The following is a 17,168-nucleotide window of genomic DNA, read 5'->3' as shown; positions in this document are numbered from 1 at the left end:
AGTGATCAGAGGATAGGTCAGCGTCGAGGTCGATGCAGGGCCACGACACGATAATTACTTTGCGTAAGATTAACGTGGGTTGATTAGAAGTGTGGAAAGTGTGGTCGGGATTGGCGCTTGAGGGGTATTTTGAGACGGCCTAAAGATGTCTGTGGTCAGCATGGGAGTTTGCGGGAGGGATGTTGTGTACCCACGAGTTGAAAACTACGAAAAGACCGCTGCAGCGCAAGACAAAGTTATAGTTTCACGCAAAGACACGAGGTCTCTGGGTTGTTGTTTGCAAAGACACGAAGTCGATGAATTTTACGCAGAGACGAATCTCTGGTGGATGAATGATACGCAGAGACGAATCTCTGGTGGATGAATGATACGCAGAGACGAATCTCTGGTAGATGATTTGTACGCAAAGACACGGGGTCTCTGGTGGGGATTTTCACGCAGAGACGAAGCTCTGGTAGATGATTTGTACGCAAAGACACGAAGTCTCTGGTGGGGATTTTCACGCAGAGACACAAAGTCTCTGGTAGACGGTTTGTACGCAAAGACAAGGAGTCTCGGGTAGATGATTGGTACGCAGAGACACAAAATCTCTGGGAGGTATAGGGGTCGCTCTGCAACTCTGTTGATACAGTCTGCGTAGCTCTGGATCTTGCTCCTAGAACGTCGGTCATAACTGCCAGAGTTGCCGGATGCAAGGGTTAGGGGAGCCTAAGCACAGATCAACCAGAACAGTGACCATCAGCGACTGCAAAATGACACGAGGCCAGACGGTACTCACAGGACGGCGATATGAATTCCCACCGAGCAGGAAGACGCGGACGCATGTGGATCAAGGGCTAGTCATGTCAGCGATACTGGCACAACGGGGCCTGGCGATACTCAGCACGACAGTGTTGGGATTGAGAATCAAGCCGTCTACAAGAGAATGGGGTCAGCAGGGCTCATCATGACGCTGACAACATGCTCACCTCGATAGACGGCCGATATTGCCAGACTGCCTGACCCGTCTACCCGACCTGCGAATCAAAAAAACATGGGCTGAGGCGATGGGGTTTGGTGGATTCGGTGAACGGGAAGGAAGGCTACTGTTGAAGAGAAGGAGGAAAGAGAGAGACGAGATGCCGATTATCGAGTGGCGAGTCCTGTTGATGACGACGTCCGTCCCGTCTGCAGGTCAGGGAACCATGACGACCCCCTCTCACCCCAAGACAGGACAGGCGCCGTGGTCCAGGTCGATCTTGCGTGCTATTGTTATGACGTCGAATGCTGCCAAAGATCAACGTCTGCTGCTCACCGGGTCTCTGGTCTACAAGGTGGATTGGTAGACCCCCTCCTGAACGGTAGAAACAAGTATACCCATCTCTGGTGTTCGTACGGAGAAAGTCAGAGACCCCCTCCTGAACGGTAGAGACAAGTATACCCGTCTCTGGTGTTCGTACGGAGAAAGTCAAAAACCCCCTCCTGAACGGTAGAGACAAGTGTACCCGTCTCTGGTGTTCGTACGGAGAAAGTCAACCGCCTTGTATGCGTGACCGAGACCGGCGAGCTGCTCCTATACCAAGGGGATAGAGGGAATCACCCCACCCATAACCCTTTGGAGTGATCGGCGAACCTTTTGACGTATAGTGTGGTGCTCTTGAGGTGTCGTTTGGTGGCAAGTGGTCGATATCGATATGCCCTTGAAACGTGTAGGTTGTCGTTGTTGTGTCGAGGTCAGGGGTCAAGGGTCGAGTGGGCTGACGTAGCGCGCGCGTCGAGTCTCACCCCAAGGAGCGCCATGGCGCGCGAGAGGTCTCACCCCTCGTTGCTTGGACAATGGTGCTGATGGTCGGAAGGCAATCAATCGTACAGCAGGAGGTATTATATCGTTACGTCATTACACGGCTCTACAATGCTAGCGGAGAAGGCGGTCTTTGCGATTGCTAATCGCTGACGCCAACCTCCAAGCAGAAGCATGAAGGTCGTAAGAGGTGGCAGGTATATAACTCAACGCAGCGTTCCCGATATTGTTGACGGGCATCACGTTGTTGTGTGAATCGAGGATATCCTCATCCTGTGCCGCAAACCAAGCGAGCCTGTTGAGAAGCAGGACAGTGATTTGCTTTCGTGAAATGTCCTCCATGATCTCCATCAGGCGAGCAGGGAGTTCCTCATAGGGAGGCTCCTGATCCCAGAGAGGCACCTGATCGGCTTGAGGGAGAGGCACTTGATTGGCTTCAGCTTGGTAAGATTTGGCGGCCTTCTGCAGTGCCTCCACTTTTCGCTTGTAGTGATCACGACTTGCCCTCATGTTCCTGAGTTGCTCGCTGTCATCGTAGGTTTCCGGGCTGTGGTAGTGGAAGACGCGTATCTGGTGAGCAAAGTGGTCCACGGCGGCAGTGTTTTGACCTCACAGTTGTTTTAGCTCTGCAATCTCGCCCTGGAGGTCTATAATTCTGAGAGATACAGGCTGCTTTGAACATGTACAACCGGGGTATGTCTGCCACATGCTTGCTCACTCTTTGTCTCTGTCGTCGAGCTTGTCATCGAGTTGTGTAAATCCTTTTTGCAGGACTTTGTGCCTGTGTTACGACGACCTGATCAGTGCTATTGCTATTGCATAGGGTCGATGACCAACACCAACGACTCACTCCTTTTGCAGCTTTTGCAATTCATCCTTGCAGTCCTGCAGCCTACAACGATGATCCAGGTAGAGCGTGCTGTCAATTTTTCGAATCGAAAACCCTCCCGACATGACCTGCAGGCTTACTCAGTCTCAAGCTGGCTGATACGCTCCAAGTCATCTTGGCTCAAGTCCTTTTCCGACGAATCAGCCGAGGCATTGGCGAGGTCCGTTTCGAGGGTTCGAATGCGGTCTTGGTTGCGTTCGGCGTCACTTTGGAGGGTCTTGATCTGTACCCGGAGACGGCCAATCGTGGCTAGGTGATCGTCCTGCGTCGAGAGCCTGTCGGAATGAACGGGGTGAGACACGATACAGACATCCACATGCGCAACACCACAACGCACTGCTTTTGGAGTCCTTCCAGAACCGTCTTGTCCTCTTTTGCTTTATCGAGCAAGGACTTTTGCTCGAGCCGTCCGTCAAACGTTGTTGATCTCAGCTGGGGACAAGGTGACGCAGCGGGCAACAGGAGCTCACTCTTCTTGCAATGCCTTGATACGTCGTTCCTTTTTGACAAGATCCTCGGTTTGTTTGTTGGCGGCCTCCCGTGCTTGCTTGAGCTGATCGTCAAGAGAAGTTTTCCTGAAGACACAAGCATCAGTCAAGCTGTGTGCCTTGTAAAGCGGTGCGGACACTTGCTCTCGCTCCAGGTTCTGCAGCGTGATATCGCTATTGTCGATCGAAGTCTTCTGATCCTCGACTCTGTTTGTAGTAGGTCCATGGCGGTCAGCTGGTTCAGAAGCAGACTCTGAACGAAAGTTTACTTGCTTTTGTTCCAGGGCGACGACTTTTCGATCCTTCTCTTCGAGTCTGAAAGGAAGCCGTCGACGTTAGGCTACTGGTATGACGGAACTCATAGACGGCGGCTTACTCTTTCTGAAGGTCACCGTTCTTGAGCTTGAGCTCGTTGTTCTCCTTCAAACTAGCTGTGGCACTGGGAAGGGAGCGCTGTGGATGTCAGCAAACAGAGCGATTCCAAAGAACAAACACGTACCCCTTCTCCACAAGCGACAGCTGATCAATCCGAGTTCTCAATTGCTGGATCTCTTCGTCATTGTTGTTGAGGCTGTGAGGCGATGAACTGTCAGCCTCCCTACTCTTCATTTTCTTCAGACCGCCAAGCTCACCTTGTGGGTACCGGCTGTACTTTCTGGGCCTGTACATGTCGGCGGCTCCAATCCTTTGCCCTTTCTCTGAGCCAGCTTAGATCCTGGGTTTGAGTCTGAGCAGCGAGGGCCTCAAGACTGAGGAAAGGATTGGGAAATAGGCCGAGACGGTAGGGTGTTTGAGTGGAGAAATGATATCGGCCATTTGTTTTGACCTCTGGGTCCTTGTCGTCGGTGGGGGTACAGACAAGATCGTAAAAGACCCTTTTTCTGTGTTGCCCATGGATTGACTTGACCATGCTTAATGTCTTGACACCAAGCTTTTCCAGGTTCTGAGCCCGATGGAGCGCAGTCTCAGCAAGGAAGCCCGTTCAAGTCAGACGACACTCACCTCTTCCCACCAGGCCCGACGCATCTCGATCTCTTCCGGTGGTATGGGGTCGACCCGATGTCGGTAATCGTCCTCAGTTACCGGGTGATGAATCCAACAGGTTCGACAAAGAGGTGGTGGATTATCAAGGAGGACGACATGGATGAACTGTCATGCGGGTCAGTCTCGATAGAACAGCGTAAAGGCAGACAGCAACTCACCTCAAAGGCCATGGGCCAACCGCCAGGTCGTATCTTGGGCCCTGTGGCTTCATTGTACTTTTGTCGACCAATGGCCGTGTCATAGAAAGGAGGTGGTGCTGCCATCTTTGCTATTTGTGTTGACGGCTTGCTTTGTGAAGTATTCATAGTTGGTAATGTCATACACCTCGTCAACAATCCCTTTGAGAACAACAGGTGATACACGAAGCGAGGAAGCAATTTACACGATCACGTGATGCCGGTATGGTCAGCAGTGGCAACCCGGTCTGGTCTCCCCGCTCTAGTCTCCCGGTCTGGTTTCCCCGGACCCTGGTCTTGCCGGTCTCATCTCCCCATTCTGACCTTGCCATCGAAGCTGATTGATGACAACAATGAGCATCTCATGAATTACAATGGCCCAACGTTGGGCGTGATGCGGAGCGACACTCCAGCCAATACATTCGGCGAACGTCGAAACCCTACCAAAAACAAAAATTCGGCACAATATCAAACTATTAGGCCCGTAGTGGTCCTCCTTGTGTTGCAGCCAACGCATCTTGTAAGATCATTGTTATCGACAAGGACAAGGGTTCATATGGTAGACGGGATGCGAGTCTGGGTCACGTGGTCTCTGATCTCTGACGATGGTCGTAGAGAGACCCCTAAGCCTCGAATCATGTTATTATATACAGGCAAGTCTTATACACTATTCAACGTCGTCGTCTCTGGCTGGACCCCCATCCGTCTCTCTCGACTTGAATGGACTTTCGACGAGAGTCCGCTCGACATGCACCGAGCCGTCGTCAGCTCCGACCGGTAGACCTGACCACGAGGACCTTGACCAAACTCGCCCTCGGTTTCCTGGGCCTCGTATACGTGCTACTCCAATGTCAAAAGTCGTCTGTCATCCGACGATTCCTGGACCACTCCTCGGAAAGGCTGCACGGATTCGGTCCGACCGACGACCCTACTTACCACCCTCGCATCTCGATCGTGGTCGTGTGGACAGGCGAAGAGCGACCCAACTACCTCACATGGTTCCTCGATAGCATCGCTCGTCAACCCGACCAGGTCGAGCTGGTACTGATCCAGCGGGGGAACCACCACCTGTCAAATCTCGTCGGATCGTTCATTCCAGGATCACGGAACATCAAGCTGGTGCAAATGTCGGACGAACGATGTACGTGATAACTACCCTGGCGAGCCTCTCCTTTGACGATTTTTCGAAAACCCAGCTTATATCTACCTCTTCTTGAAGTCTGGCAGCTCCATAGCGACTACCTATGCGGCCTCTGGAACGGCTGTTCCGAGGGAGATCGTCGGCGGATAGCTCATCACTTGCGAGCTATGGGACGGCTCGACCCGGTAAGCCCATCTTCCCCTCTCAGGGTTCCCCGTTCTATCGCTCGGTTGGGTGAGGGGGGGGGACGCCTGTTCGTGACGTGACAGCTGAAGATAGATTCCATAGCAAAGCTACTCCCTGTCCATTCTGCGGGGTGAGGTCTTTGCTCCCTACATCCACCCTTCTGCCGAGTGGTGGGGCTGGTCAGACGTCGACACGGTCATCGGGAGGTGAGCAGCTCAGTCCCAACGCTTCAAGCTGGATTCTTTAGGGTGGGGAAATGGACATTGATCCAGCTTCATCTTCATCACAATCGCAGCCTTGAACGCAAATGTGAGTCCCATGGCTCGAGCTTTGTGCTGTTCGAGCCTCACCGCTCACCTCCCTTCCTGGTCATGATGTCGCTACAGTCCCCTGGGACATCGCCGATCGCTACGATGTCATCCTTCCGACCCATCGGAACACGGACAAGGAACGTTTGGTGTTCATGCGGTAAGTGAGGACACGCTACAATCTCCTAAAAGTCAAAGCTCTTGACTTCGAGGCCTGAATCGGTACTTTTTCTCTCAGCGGCCATTTGGCCTTTTTCCGCAATACCCCTTTGGCGTCCGCCAAGATCACCGGTCATCCCGACTTTCGATCGAAAGAGGCCTGGTTGAATAGTCACGATTTCCACGACAAGCAAGGTGAGACGTCCCTCCCTCCAGATTCCGGTCCTTGACACTCGACACTGAATCGAAATCCCACTCTCGCCCTTGCAGGCTGCCGGAAGCACAAGACCCTAGGCTGTTCTCCCAAAGAAGCCAGCTACTCGAGCTACATCATCAACAACCCCTCGATCAACTTTTTGACCCTGGACGGGCTCGCTCAGAAACACTACCTCTTGTTCTCGAGCCATGGCACGTATACGATATCGGGCGGCCTGGAAGATCCGAAAAAGGCAAGGGACATTGCCGATCGGATCCGTGCCGACAAACGGCCATCATCTGCATTATCCGGGAGACCAGCGACATTCTCCACCGACGCCCTCGTCCGCCCCGTCGAGCTCGTCCAGGGCAACTTTTCGTCCACGCTCTGGTTTCACGATCGTCATTCGACGCACTACGTCCCCCGTTTCGGCGATGGCGATCCCAGTTTCAGGAACGATCGATACATCACCTACCTGCACCGGCTGGATGGATACGTCGAAGAAAGGCTCGAGCCCGTCTCTCGAACAGAAGATCAGCCGGACCTGATCGAGGAATGGTTGTACTTGCATTACCAGGAGGAAAAGAAGAAAGGCGAGTCTCTCTTTGGGAAGAGAGATCTTTGCGATACTTTGCGAGCGCCCCTGGCTGATCGATTACTCGCCTGTTTTGTTCACAGATTGGTTCAAGCAGATCCCGCATCGGTCGAATAGTTCGTCATCTGACTGGATCGTGTTGACCGAGGGGCATGATGCGGTGGTTTCAGATCCCTACCAGATAAGGACGGGATATAAGGTGCCCTATACGAAGGTGCTCCGGCAACGGTCTCGTCCGCTGTAACCGAGTCGACGAAACAGCAAATATCTGTATCGAGTTCACAACGCCGTCTTGTACACTCTGTCGATGCCACTCGCCTCGATTAAGAGCAACAAAGAGCAAGGCACGCTTGTCCACCGTCGCAAAGTCGACTCGGACCGCCCGTTGCGCCTCGTCTAGACGTGGCATCGCTGTGAACAAGGATATACCCAAGTCGCATGTGTGTTATGTAGTTTTAATGTACCCACGAGCCGACGCATTCGAGGGCAGCAGAAGCTCTCGGGATCAACGCTAAGCGGCATCCGGATTGCGATGACATCTGACCACCACAATGGACATAGAAACACTACCTTGTTCCTGCTGATACCGACAAATTGTGAATTGAATTGCAGACAACTTTCGCAGCTTCCTCATGCCTCTCCAATCTGTTCGCTTACTTGTAAGGAAACAACAATACCATGCTGGATTGGGTCCTGATGGGCCTTGTTGCTTGGGTGGGGCCTCCATACATCACACGCCCCCCCCCCTGCAGCCGAATTGAGCCTTTCCAAGATGAACTAGCATCCAACATCAAGTGCTCCATGTCCACTACCACCGAATCCTCTCTGAAAGAGACAGTAAAGGCACTGAAACGCTGTCGGCCAATGCGCGCCTTGATTGCGGCCGAAACAGGACGTTTCAAAGCTGACGCCTCGCGCGCCTGTTCGTGAAACACGACCTGCCCATCCTCTTTCAGATACCCCTCTTCCTCTTCCTTTAAATACAGGGTTGCCTCCGACTGTATCAGGGTCCTCGTCCTTGCTTTCATGTCACTCCTGAGACTCAGGGCAACATGGAGGCCCCATTTACCTCGAGGCGACTCAGGACTTACGATCATCTGATGCTCGATACATACGAGGAAACTGACACAAAGGGATCGCGACCATAATAGTCGAAACAAAGGGCGCATATTGGAAACACCTCGGAGCAGCTGTGCGACTGCTAGCTTGCAGGTATAAAGCTTTCGAAGTGATCTGCTCAACGTATCACCTCTTCGCCATCAATAGCAAATAATACAACTACACACATCGACTTGCTTACCATGCACTCTTACGGGCTCAAGCTCGCCCTCCTGGCAATCTCCGCTGGGAGCGCCCTGGCCGCATCTGGTGGCGCTTGCGACAAAGCCAGCCAGAAGAATACTGGTACTGGGTATTGGGCGTACACGCCGGCCGGTGCCGTAGAGAGGAATAATGTCGCAGGTCTGGAGACTCGCTTATGCGCTCGCGCACCACTGATCCGCAGCTTCTCTGGCATTGATAGGGTGAACTTACCCATTCGTACGAGGCCGAATCGTTGCCCAAATGCACCGACCTCTGCAATGGCGATTCCGGTGAGATGATATCATAGCCTCGTCAGAGCCGGGGTGCAAGGACTGACCACGACCGCGATGTAGCCTGCATGGGCGTCAACTTCAACAAGCTCGCCGGGTTGACCGGAGAATGTTGGTTACTGGGGAAAGAACAAGTAGCGACTTTCGACAACCAGATAGCGTTCCCCTATTGGTTCAACGCTTCGCGTCATCCAGGTGAAACTCAATCTTTTGCTTGGAAGGGTCAGTGCGGAGACACCGAGGCGGAGGACTTCCAAACCAAGATCCGTGAGTACAACAGGTACAAGTGGGCTTAGCGGTGCGGCCGATCGTCTCGCTTACGATCTTGCGAAACAGGGGAAGTCCAAACGGAGGTGCCGGAAATGGAATGCTGCAACATTTGGTACTAGCGATTCTACACAAGAAACGCTCCTTGTCTATCTACCGTCGTGTGTGCCCTCGTATCATTGCCTGACTATACGCAAGCGACCTTGTTGTACAGTGTAGTTCTTGCTACAACGACGTTCATGACAAACGCCAGCCGTGATCGAAAAACGAAACTCGCACCTGTGTTCGTCCTTCTACTGTTACACGCACGAGACCTACAACCCCTAATTGTCACTAATGTCGACATGTCTCCCCTTCCCCTCATTCCTCCTTGACGTTTCTCTCCGCGACGTGGAGCCAGAGATCCTGTGACAGACTACATATCAGCTTCCAATCCCCCTTCGAACCCGGCGCCCCCGCTCACCTTGGTCTCCAGGAACCACGAGCTCGAACAATACCACGGAGCCGGCCCACCTCCAGGTTCCTGGCTCTTCCCATCACGATGTCGAGGAGGATGGGCGTGTGGCGACCCGGGCCCTCTCGGAACTCGCGCAAAGCTGAATTCGTGCAACAGCTCGGGTACCAACTTGCTGACCTCCATGAGCGAGATGTTCTTGCCCTAACGTCGTAGACGCCCCAACAAACACACATCAGACCATGCCAATGAAGGACGTTCGGAACAGCCGGCGGTAGCGGGACTCACGATGCAAGACGTGGTCGACCCGCCAAACGTGAAATAAAACCTCTCCAACCTGCGCCTCGTCTCACCTCCATCCCCACCCTCCTTTTCCGCCCTATCCGCTTCGATCCATCGCTCCGGTCTAAACTCTTCGGCGTCCTCCCCATAGGCTTCCTTTTGCCGATGGACGATATAAGGCGAGCATCCCACGCTCGTGCCCCCCGGTACAAACTTGCCGCAGAGCAACATGCCTTCCTCTGGGACGATCCGAGGGAGTTCCATCGAGATCGGAGGGTGGAGACGGAGCGACTCTTTGATGCACGCTTGGAGGTATGGCAATTGAGCGGCTTTCGAATAAGGAACCGGGGTCGTCAGGGTCCCATCCTGAAAAGCATCGTCGACCTGGCGTGCACGAGCTCATCTCGTTTTAGCACCAAGCAATCAAACCCACGAACCCGACACATCGCTTATAACTCCACCGACTCACCTCCTTCTGCAGCTTGGCATACACCTCGGGATTCCCCGTCAAGAACGCAAACAACGAAGCCGTCGCTACCGCCGTCGTATCAGATCCAGCGGCTACGACAGACGTAGCTGTAAACAACACGTCGGTCTGCGAATAAGTCGACCCGTTGGGGTGTTTGGCGTTCATAAACTTGTTCAACATCTGCTCGTCGTCGTCACCCATGTTGTCAGTACACAACACGACGATCCGGATGTTCGTACGACATCGCGTTCGAAAGGCAAAGAGCAATGTGAGAGAGAGGACTCACATCCTTCCTAACCTCCTCCCCGTTCATAACAGCTCCATACCTCGCCGCCACCCGACTCCTAGTCGCATCCACAATCACATCGCTCCCCGGCTGGGTCGTCCACCTCTTCCAGACATTCAACGCTCGTCTTCCTATCCAAGGCGGCAAGGTCCCCGCAACGCCTCCCCAATGAGAAAGGTTGGCTACTCCTCGTAAGAACCGGTCGGATTGTATAGTCTGTTGGGGGGAGTGGAAGGTGTAGGGGGAGAGGAGGTCGAAGCCTTTGCCGAACTGCGCGAAGAGGGGTTAGGGATATGAAGGTAAGCTGGACGAAGCAGAGGAGAGGATCGTCCGGGGATCAGGAAATACTGACGGCCAGCTCGCCTACGGCGTCCATCGCGAAATAATGCGCCATCTTGTCAAACTCGACATCCACTCCTCGTCCCTTTTGCATCCCAATCCCATGATTACCGTTGCCGTTCTCCAAGATCTCCCTCATCCGCTCCTTGAGCGAAAGAACGACCCCCTCCACGCACTCTTCCAAGTTCGTCAAGAACGTCATCGCATACGCCGGGGCCACAGCCTTTTTCCTAATCTTGTGGGATTCGAAATCGGTATCGCTGAACAACGAAGGTTTCCCCGGGACAGCCTGAAAGACGTGATAAAAGTCCGTCTTGTGCAGCGGGTTGGCGATCCGGTAAATCGATGCTAGGGCGTTTGGGTCCGAGATCGACAAGTGATTGGTGGATACCCTGACGATAGGTCCGTACCGCTTATGCAACCGTTCGAGATCCCAGACCCAAGTCGTATTCCCCGCCGACCTGGCTTTGAAGAGTGAAACCCCCGCTCGGGCGGTCCATGGGCCCGGGATCGAAGCCAACGGAGAGAAGAACAGGTTATAGGTGATCCATAGAGGTAACGCGAGGATGAGGGCGCCGAGGAGGGTGGTCGTCGTGCAGTACGGTTGGAGGGTCGAGATGATGACCGATTCGACCATGATTGCTGAATGATCAAGATGGAATAAGAGATACGATCGTCAAGCTGATTCCCCCCATGGGGGCTCGTCAATGAGATAGGGGTAACCAACCTGTCCCCGGGGTTGTTATATGGGTCGAGTAATGGGATCCCCGCTTTTTAGCGCGCGCCGCTGCTTATCCTTTCGGCAGAGAGGTCGTCATCCAATCCTATCGAATGCAATTCGTCCGCCGGTGGGGCAGAGATCCCGTCCACTACGACAAGTGATTGTATCAACACGTCTGGTTATCCTTGGACTTTGAAATCGCTCAGATACAGGAGAGCAGACTTGTAATTCTGCCCTAGTATACAGCAGGAATGCTTTGTTCGCCAATGATAGTACTATACAGACGACCGTACATGTCGCTCTTCCGGCAAAAGACGATGGCGCTTTACAAGTTCAGAACCTTCGCATGCGATCATCCGTTTCCCGGATATGAGATCCCCTTCCTTTAATAAACGTAACGGAAGCTGGAGATGATCCGACATAAAGCGCATCGTTAGTATGGATGATACCCAGCTTGCCGTTTTGAACGGCGCGCCACGATCCGATCGACCCACTTGATATTCTCCTTGTCCGTCAAATCGCTAAACGCCGTATCCACCTCCCTCGGCACCGTCTGCCCATTCGCGATCATCTCCTGTACCACCCTCTCCTTCTTCTTATTCTCCCAAATGAACACATACCGGAAAGCGACGAACAACCCCAGCTCCAAACAATTCGCTACCAACAGACTCCCAATCCCTAGCTGATACTTGGGCGCCTGGCTCGTCAAGTAGAAGAACGGGCTGACGATATTTCCTATACTCGCCCCCGCCCAAATAGCTCCGGATACTATCATCTTCTTCGATTGCCCGGCCGTGTTCGAGGTGATCAACGACAGCGCTAAGACGAAGGAAGACTGATAAGACCCCGTCAGGTAGAAACAGATCAGTCTGCCGACGTAGGCGTCGTTGGGAGCCAGGAGGAACCCTAGGGCTCCAGCGATGGTGGGTAACATGAAGAGCATGCAGACGAGCGTCCTACCCAAATCATATCGCAGGGGGTGTAAACAAGACGTCGAGGATGGACGTATGTAAACTGGTCTTCAGTTATAAACTCACCTGCTATTGTTCCCGATCTTGCTATTCAAGAAAGCTCCTAGCAAGATCCAGATACATACCAGCGCGCCCTGAGGGATACCCAAGAGCGCCGTGTGGAACGTGTCGAATCCGAGTCCCTTGATGACGAGCGTCGAGAACTGTCGCCATTCGCCATTTGCCCATGAAACCCGGTCAGTTTTTTCCTGATCAGCAGTAGTGGAATTGCTGGGCGGGAGCTCACGTTACTGATCCCTCCGTTAGGGATGTTACCGACGAGTCCGAGCGAAAAGAACATCCACTAGATCGTTCCCCGAAGTCGAAGCGTGAACACCTCTGAAAATCGCGACATACCTGCCGGAGCTCGGACTCACGGTCTTGTAATCCAAAACGGCCTCCCTGACCTGCCCCCACCTGATCCTCTTGCTCTCAATCCCCGTCTGATTCCTCCTCATCCTCGCCAACATCATCACCTTTTCCTCCCTACTAAACCACCTGCTCGTCAACGGCGAATTCGCCAGCGTGAGTGCGATGACCACCCCCCATAGCGCACAGACCGCTCCGACGATCAAGAATTCTAGACGCCAGGAAGCCAGCGCTCCTTTGATGTGCCCGATACCGTACCCGATGAGACCGCCGCCTGCTACGCCGATCCCGTTGAAGAGGTACCAAGCCGAGATCCTGGAAGGTTGTTCGGCTCGGGTATAGTACATGCTGGTAAAGAGCATGAAACTGGGGTCTCGAAGTGAGGTGTGCGATTGGATCAGTATTTCCAGTCGCTCTTGAATGCCTTGCGAGCAGGTCTCACGCTGGATCGGCAATGGCTTCGAATCTGCGGGAGGTCAAGGCAGTCAGCGTTTGCCAGTGCGATCCGCTCAAGGAGCAGAGTCGAGACTCACGCCCCACTCAACACCCTCAGCGCAGCCAACGTCCCGAAATTCTTGGCCGCCGCTTGACAACAAAGCAAGACGCCTATTCCCAACACAATCTCTCATCAGCGGAAACCCTTCCGAACGAACTAATAAGCCTCGCTGATGAGCGCACTGACCCCACATAAAGATGTTAAAGGCGAGGTAATAAGCCGGCGGACTACGTTGCATGATCAGGTTACTCGGGATAGCCCAGAAAACCCAGCCGAAGTAGAAGATCCTACGAGAAAGATCCGGACGTGAATAACAATAAGCGGCTTGAAAGATGGGAGAGGGGGGCGGATGGTCCGCTTACGAAGAGAGCCACGAGTATTCGGTCGGCGCCAGGTTGAGATCGCCTTTGATACCATAGATGGCCGCATATCTGAGTGTGATCGTCAACCAAGATTAGTTCGGGCTCGAAGTGACTCTCTTGACAGAACGTCAAGAACACTCACGACAAGGTGGTCTTATCGACGTACTGTAATGATGGATCTCGATCAATGAGACAATACTCAAGCCAAATGTACTTTCGATTCGACTCACGTAGAAAAAGTAACAGATCCCCAAGATCGGAATGATACACCGGTCGATCTTCCTATCAAACATCTCGCCCGAGTCAGTCGCCGACTCTGATATGCTCGACAAACCCACAGCCCGGCTCACCTCAACAGCTTCTTCTCCACCGCCGGATCGAGCTCACCCGCCTCTCCGTACCGTTCGAGCGCCTCGTCATACAGGTCCCCATGTTCCTGCTCGTGTTTCTTTACCGGGACGTTCTTGAGCCCCTGTTCGTCCGCCGTATCGTCGACGTGTTCGACATCGTTCTTGACGTCGATACGATCGTCCTGTTTCGAGGCCATGATTTGCGAGATTTTCTATACGCTATCTGGTAGTTGCGTGCACTGATGACCCCTTATCACTCTGGGGCACCGAAAGAGTGATGGGGCGAACACCCACTACTTATCAATGACCGGCGAGATCTCATCTGTTGAAGTCGATGTTCGGAACCGATCCGGCCCGGGGCAGCATCGGTTGTAGATGGTATCCAGGATCACAGCCGTCCGTGCTTTCATATATCGGCCTTGTTTCAGAACGCCGATCTCGTGCAAGCATATGCTTATTTTTAGTACCAAGTGGCGCCTCCACCGTACAGTATCGTTCAAGTGACCGTACACATGGAGGCATCGTGGGTGGCGAACGAGGTTTCTACATCGCTAGCGCGCTGGCATTCGGTTCATTCGGTCCGATGTGAGATAGGGGTGGCGCGTATGCTGGGCAATCTGGAGTTGACATCCCGTGTGCCGGTTCAATTCTACGTACTTCCACTTTATTCTACGGGATGTGAACAAATCTCACCGAATGACAAACAGGCGGCGCAGCGTACCTGTCGTGAAAGTACATGCCCGGTGATTTCGCCGTCAAACTGGAGCTGTCGAGATCAGATTCTGACCTCAAAGGGCGGATGTATCGGGCTTTCGTTGGAACAACTTGGGATGGGTGGAACCATGGCCTCTGAGATTGTCCTCGACTGTTGCCTGCTCCTTCAATGGTTCGATCCCTTCCACGCCGAATAGATCGATACGAGATCACAAGCATGCGCGCGCGCCCACACATCGATGCGCAAAGGCAATGATCTCGAGATGCGTATTCATATTCATACAACGGCCTGCTGTGTTCAGCCTATTTCGGCCCGAACCGTGATGCACTAGTATATCTATTATACAACGCCCATTGCAAGAGACGTGCGTGTTTGACAACCCTATCTATGAGTCTAAGTGATGAGGACATTTAGTTTCGGAGTAACTGCCTATTAATGGCATGAACGGTCTCTATCGTCGACTATGACTTGTTGTCGTCGTCCTGCAGATAGCTATGATCTAGACTGGCCATCCAGATCCGGGTCTTGTGGATTCTACAAGAGTTCGAGAAAAGAAAAGAAGGTCTTGGTCAGCTTTGTATCGGCCTGAGACGCCTCGTCGAGAAACCCACCTGAATAGCTCTCGAACCAACTCCCTGAAATCGATCCGTTTCTCGGCGATGAAATAGAATGTGAGTTTACGTCGGTCCCTATCGCGTCCGTCCACGACGTCAGTCTCGACGAAACAAGGTGACCACAGACAACCCGGACTCACCATTGATACTCGGCATCGAGCACTTCCATCGGGAGACGCTTCTGCTTGACCCTCTGCTGACACAAGGCCAACGCCTGGGCCTCGTCCTGCAGCTTGGCCGTGAGCAGCTGTCGATCGGCGGGACCCGCCTTGCCAAAGATTCGCTTGGGCATGAGTTCGCGCTGAACAGCCTTGACGGCGGGGTTCGGGTTGAGTCCGCCCCCGGCCTCGGCGTTGGCTTCTCCAACGAGAATGTTGGTGAGCGCGCCCTTGATCCTGGCCGACACGGCCCCGTTGACGTTGACGTCCATCTCTTGCTTGCGAGCGACGTTGAACGCCCTGACGTCATCGACGGTGATCTTGTCCTCCTTGACCTTGCCCAAGTCTTGCCCGCGATCGGCTTCGACGATGACAAGGTCGCCGACCTGCAAAGCGACGGTTGGATCCGGGGTGAAGAACAGGTCCGTTCGACCGGCCTTGAACTCGACGATGAACAGGCGGGTGGCAGGGTTGAGCATCTGCACTGGCACGCCCTTGCCCATGTCATTCATCGCCTGATTGGTGCCGGGAGCCGGACCCGACCCGATCGAGCCGACGAAAGAGGGCGCCTGACCGGGTGCAAACGGCGACATCTTGGGCTGTTGCGAGTAGAGCTGATGTTGAAGTTGTTGCGGGTGTACCGGTCGTCCATAGTCACCGCCAGGCTGGCCGGTTCTTGCAGGCTGAAAGTTGCCGCCGTACGCCGTATTGATGCCACCGTGCTGCGAATTCAAATTCGGCGGCGCGAACGATCCGTAGGCGACACCGTTGCTATTGCTCCCCGCTGCGTACGACTGCCCCATCTCGCCACCACCGCCAGTTCCAGACCTGGGCACGGAATTGGCGACCCCGTAACCGGGCACGAACGGAGCCGAGGAGACCTGCCACTCGCGTACGTTCATCGGTACAGAGGCGCTGTCGAACCTCAACCTCGCTTCGTCTCTCATCGAAGCTGTGGACGAATCGCGCGTCGTGGTCGACCCAGGGTCCAGAGCGAGCTTGTTCCCGAGATCCGCCGCCAGCAAGTCGGCGTCCGAGAAGCCAGTCTGCCTTCCCCTGCCTCCAGCGTATCCACCGAGCGACGCCATGCTTGACGGGTGCTGCTGCTGTTGCTGACTGTACGTCCTCGTCTCGACGCCGTGCATGGGAAACTTGCTCTCGATCTCTGGACTGACAAGCGCCTCGGAGAACCCGAACCCTGGTATCTGGAACCCCCTTCTCGCGCTGGGCCCGCCTGCAACCGATATACTGTGTCTCCTCGAGCTGCTACCCGATTGTCCTCCGTTGTTGTTACCGTTGTGGATACCACCGCCGGTCAAGACGAAGCGATCGTCCGTGACCCCGCGTGCGTGTGCAGCCGAGTTGTTCGAGTACAGGTCATACGCCCCTCCACCGCCCAACGCGGCATGTACGCTCGAAGTCAACGTGTCGTGTGTCGCGTTGTTGTACTTTTCCGCCGAACCCGAGTAGGTGTCCTGGCCGTGTACGAACCGCCGTCCCTCGTCCGCCACTCCCAAGGTCACGCCAGCGTTCGCGTTGTTTCCTCCACTAAACAGGCCTCCCGGCTGTCGCCCAAATGGAGACGCCGACGACGGCTCGTTCACCAACCCTCTCCTCCCCGAATCCGCCCAGGGAGACCCTCCCGACCCAACCTCGCCGAAACCTCTCCCCGGACCGGCTGATTCCATCCCCGTAAACCCGTTCAACCCGAACCCGCCAAAC

At 54.1% G+C, this 17,168-nt stretch overlaps 6 protein-coding genes across 6 annotated transcripts; 2 read left to right on the top strand and 4 right to left on the bottom strand.

Annotated features, from left to right (window-relative positions):
* Positions 1-303: 303 nt before the first annotated feature.
* HD553DRAFT_326054 (uncharacterized protein) lies at positions 304-4,464 on the bottom strand (the record flags this gene model as incomplete). The annotated part of the gene is made up of 14 exons (XM_046181669.1): positions 304-673; positions 969-1,016; positions 1,203-1,245; positions 1,295-1,461; positions 1,765-1,821; positions 1,935-2,327; positions 2,499-2,561; positions 2,631-2,672; positions 2,750-2,944; positions 3,140-3,364; positions 3,534-3,596; positions 3,790-4,100; positions 4,160-4,306; positions 4,360-4,464. 14 exons carry the CDS (start codon positions 4,462-4,464, stop codon positions 304-306), a joined length of 2,229 nt encoding a protein of 742 aa, XP_046034200.1.
* A 596-nt stretch (positions 4,465-5,060) lies between these two features.
* HD553DRAFT_352167 (uncharacterized protein) lies at positions 5,061-7,507 on the top strand. The gene is made up of 8 exons (XM_046183670.1): positions 5,061-5,518; positions 5,597-5,703; positions 5,807-5,910; positions 6,000-6,013; positions 6,091-6,172; positions 6,251-6,366; positions 6,442-6,960; positions 7,046-7,507. Exons 1-8 carry the CDS (start codon positions 5,098-5,100, stop codon positions 7,204-7,206), a joined length of 1,524 nt encoding a protein of 507 aa, XP_046034199.1. The 5' UTR covers positions 5,061-5,097; the 3' UTR covers positions 7,207-7,507.
* Positions 7,508-8,263: 756 nt separating this feature from the next.
* HD553DRAFT_344959 (uncharacterized protein) lies at positions 8,264-8,943 on the top strand (the record flags this gene model as incomplete). Its single annotated transcript, XM_046183050.1, has 4 exons — positions 8,264-8,401; positions 8,485-8,554; positions 8,618-8,821; positions 8,891-8,943. The coding sequence occupies 4 exons, from the start codon at positions 8,264-8,266 to the stop codon at positions 8,941-8,943; spliced, it is 465 nt and encodes a 154-aa protein (XP_046034198.1).
* HD553DRAFT_299908 (cytochrome P450) lies at positions 8,911-11,335 on the bottom strand. Its single transcript, XM_046178620.1, has 6 exons — positions 10,665-11,335; positions 10,313-10,582; positions 10,027-10,206; positions 9,564-9,941; positions 9,285-9,479; positions 8,911-9,226 (listed from the first exon to the last, which is right to left on the bottom strand). Exons 1-6 carry the CDS (start codon positions 11,286-11,288, stop codon positions 9,182-9,184), a joined length of 1,692 nt encoding a protein of 563 aa, XP_046034197.1. The 5' UTR covers positions 11,289-11,335; the 3' UTR covers positions 8,911-9,181.
* A 270-nt stretch (positions 11,336-11,605) lies between these two features.
* HD553DRAFT_299904 (major facilitator superfamily domain-containing protein) lies at positions 11,606-14,220 on the bottom strand. The gene is made up of 12 exons (XM_046178619.1): positions 13,960-14,220; positions 13,840-13,891; positions 13,752-13,774; positions 13,610-13,678; positions 13,434-13,534; positions 13,285-13,357; positions 13,194-13,217; positions 12,760-13,117; positions 12,630-12,686; positions 12,410-12,546; positions 11,867-12,328; positions 11,606-11,776 (listed from the first exon to the last, which is right to left on the bottom strand). The coding sequence occupies exons 1-12, from the start codon at positions 14,154-14,156 to the stop codon at positions 11,758-11,760; spliced, it is 1,572 nt and encodes a 523-aa protein (XP_046034196.1). The 5' UTR covers positions 14,157-14,220; the 3' UTR covers positions 11,606-11,757.
* A 915-nt stretch (positions 14,221-15,135) lies between these two features.
* On the bottom strand, positions 15,136-15,958 carry HD553DRAFT_276282 (PSP1 C-terminal conserved region-domain-containing protein; the record flags this gene model as incomplete). Its single annotated transcript, XM_046177950.1, has 3 exons — positions 15,136-15,208; positions 15,286-15,363; positions 15,429-15,958. The coding sequence occupies 3 exons, from the start codon at positions 15,956-15,958 to the stop codon at positions 15,136-15,138; spliced, it is 681 nt and encodes a 226-aa protein (XP_046034195.1).
* Between the last annotated feature and the right edge of the window lie 1,210 nt (positions 15,959-17,168).

The sequence above is a fragment of the Filobasidium floriforme genome, assembly GCF_021052385.1.
Source record: "Filobasidium floriforme strain CBS 6241 chromosome Unknown HD553scaffold_21, whole genome shotgun sequence".
NCBI lineage: Eukaryota > Fungi > Basidiomycota > Tremellomycetes > Filobasidiales > Filobasidiaceae > Filobasidium > Filobasidium floriforme.
Note: the sequence above shows the minus strand (reverse complement) of the source record. Positions and strands in the feature narration are given on the sequence as shown.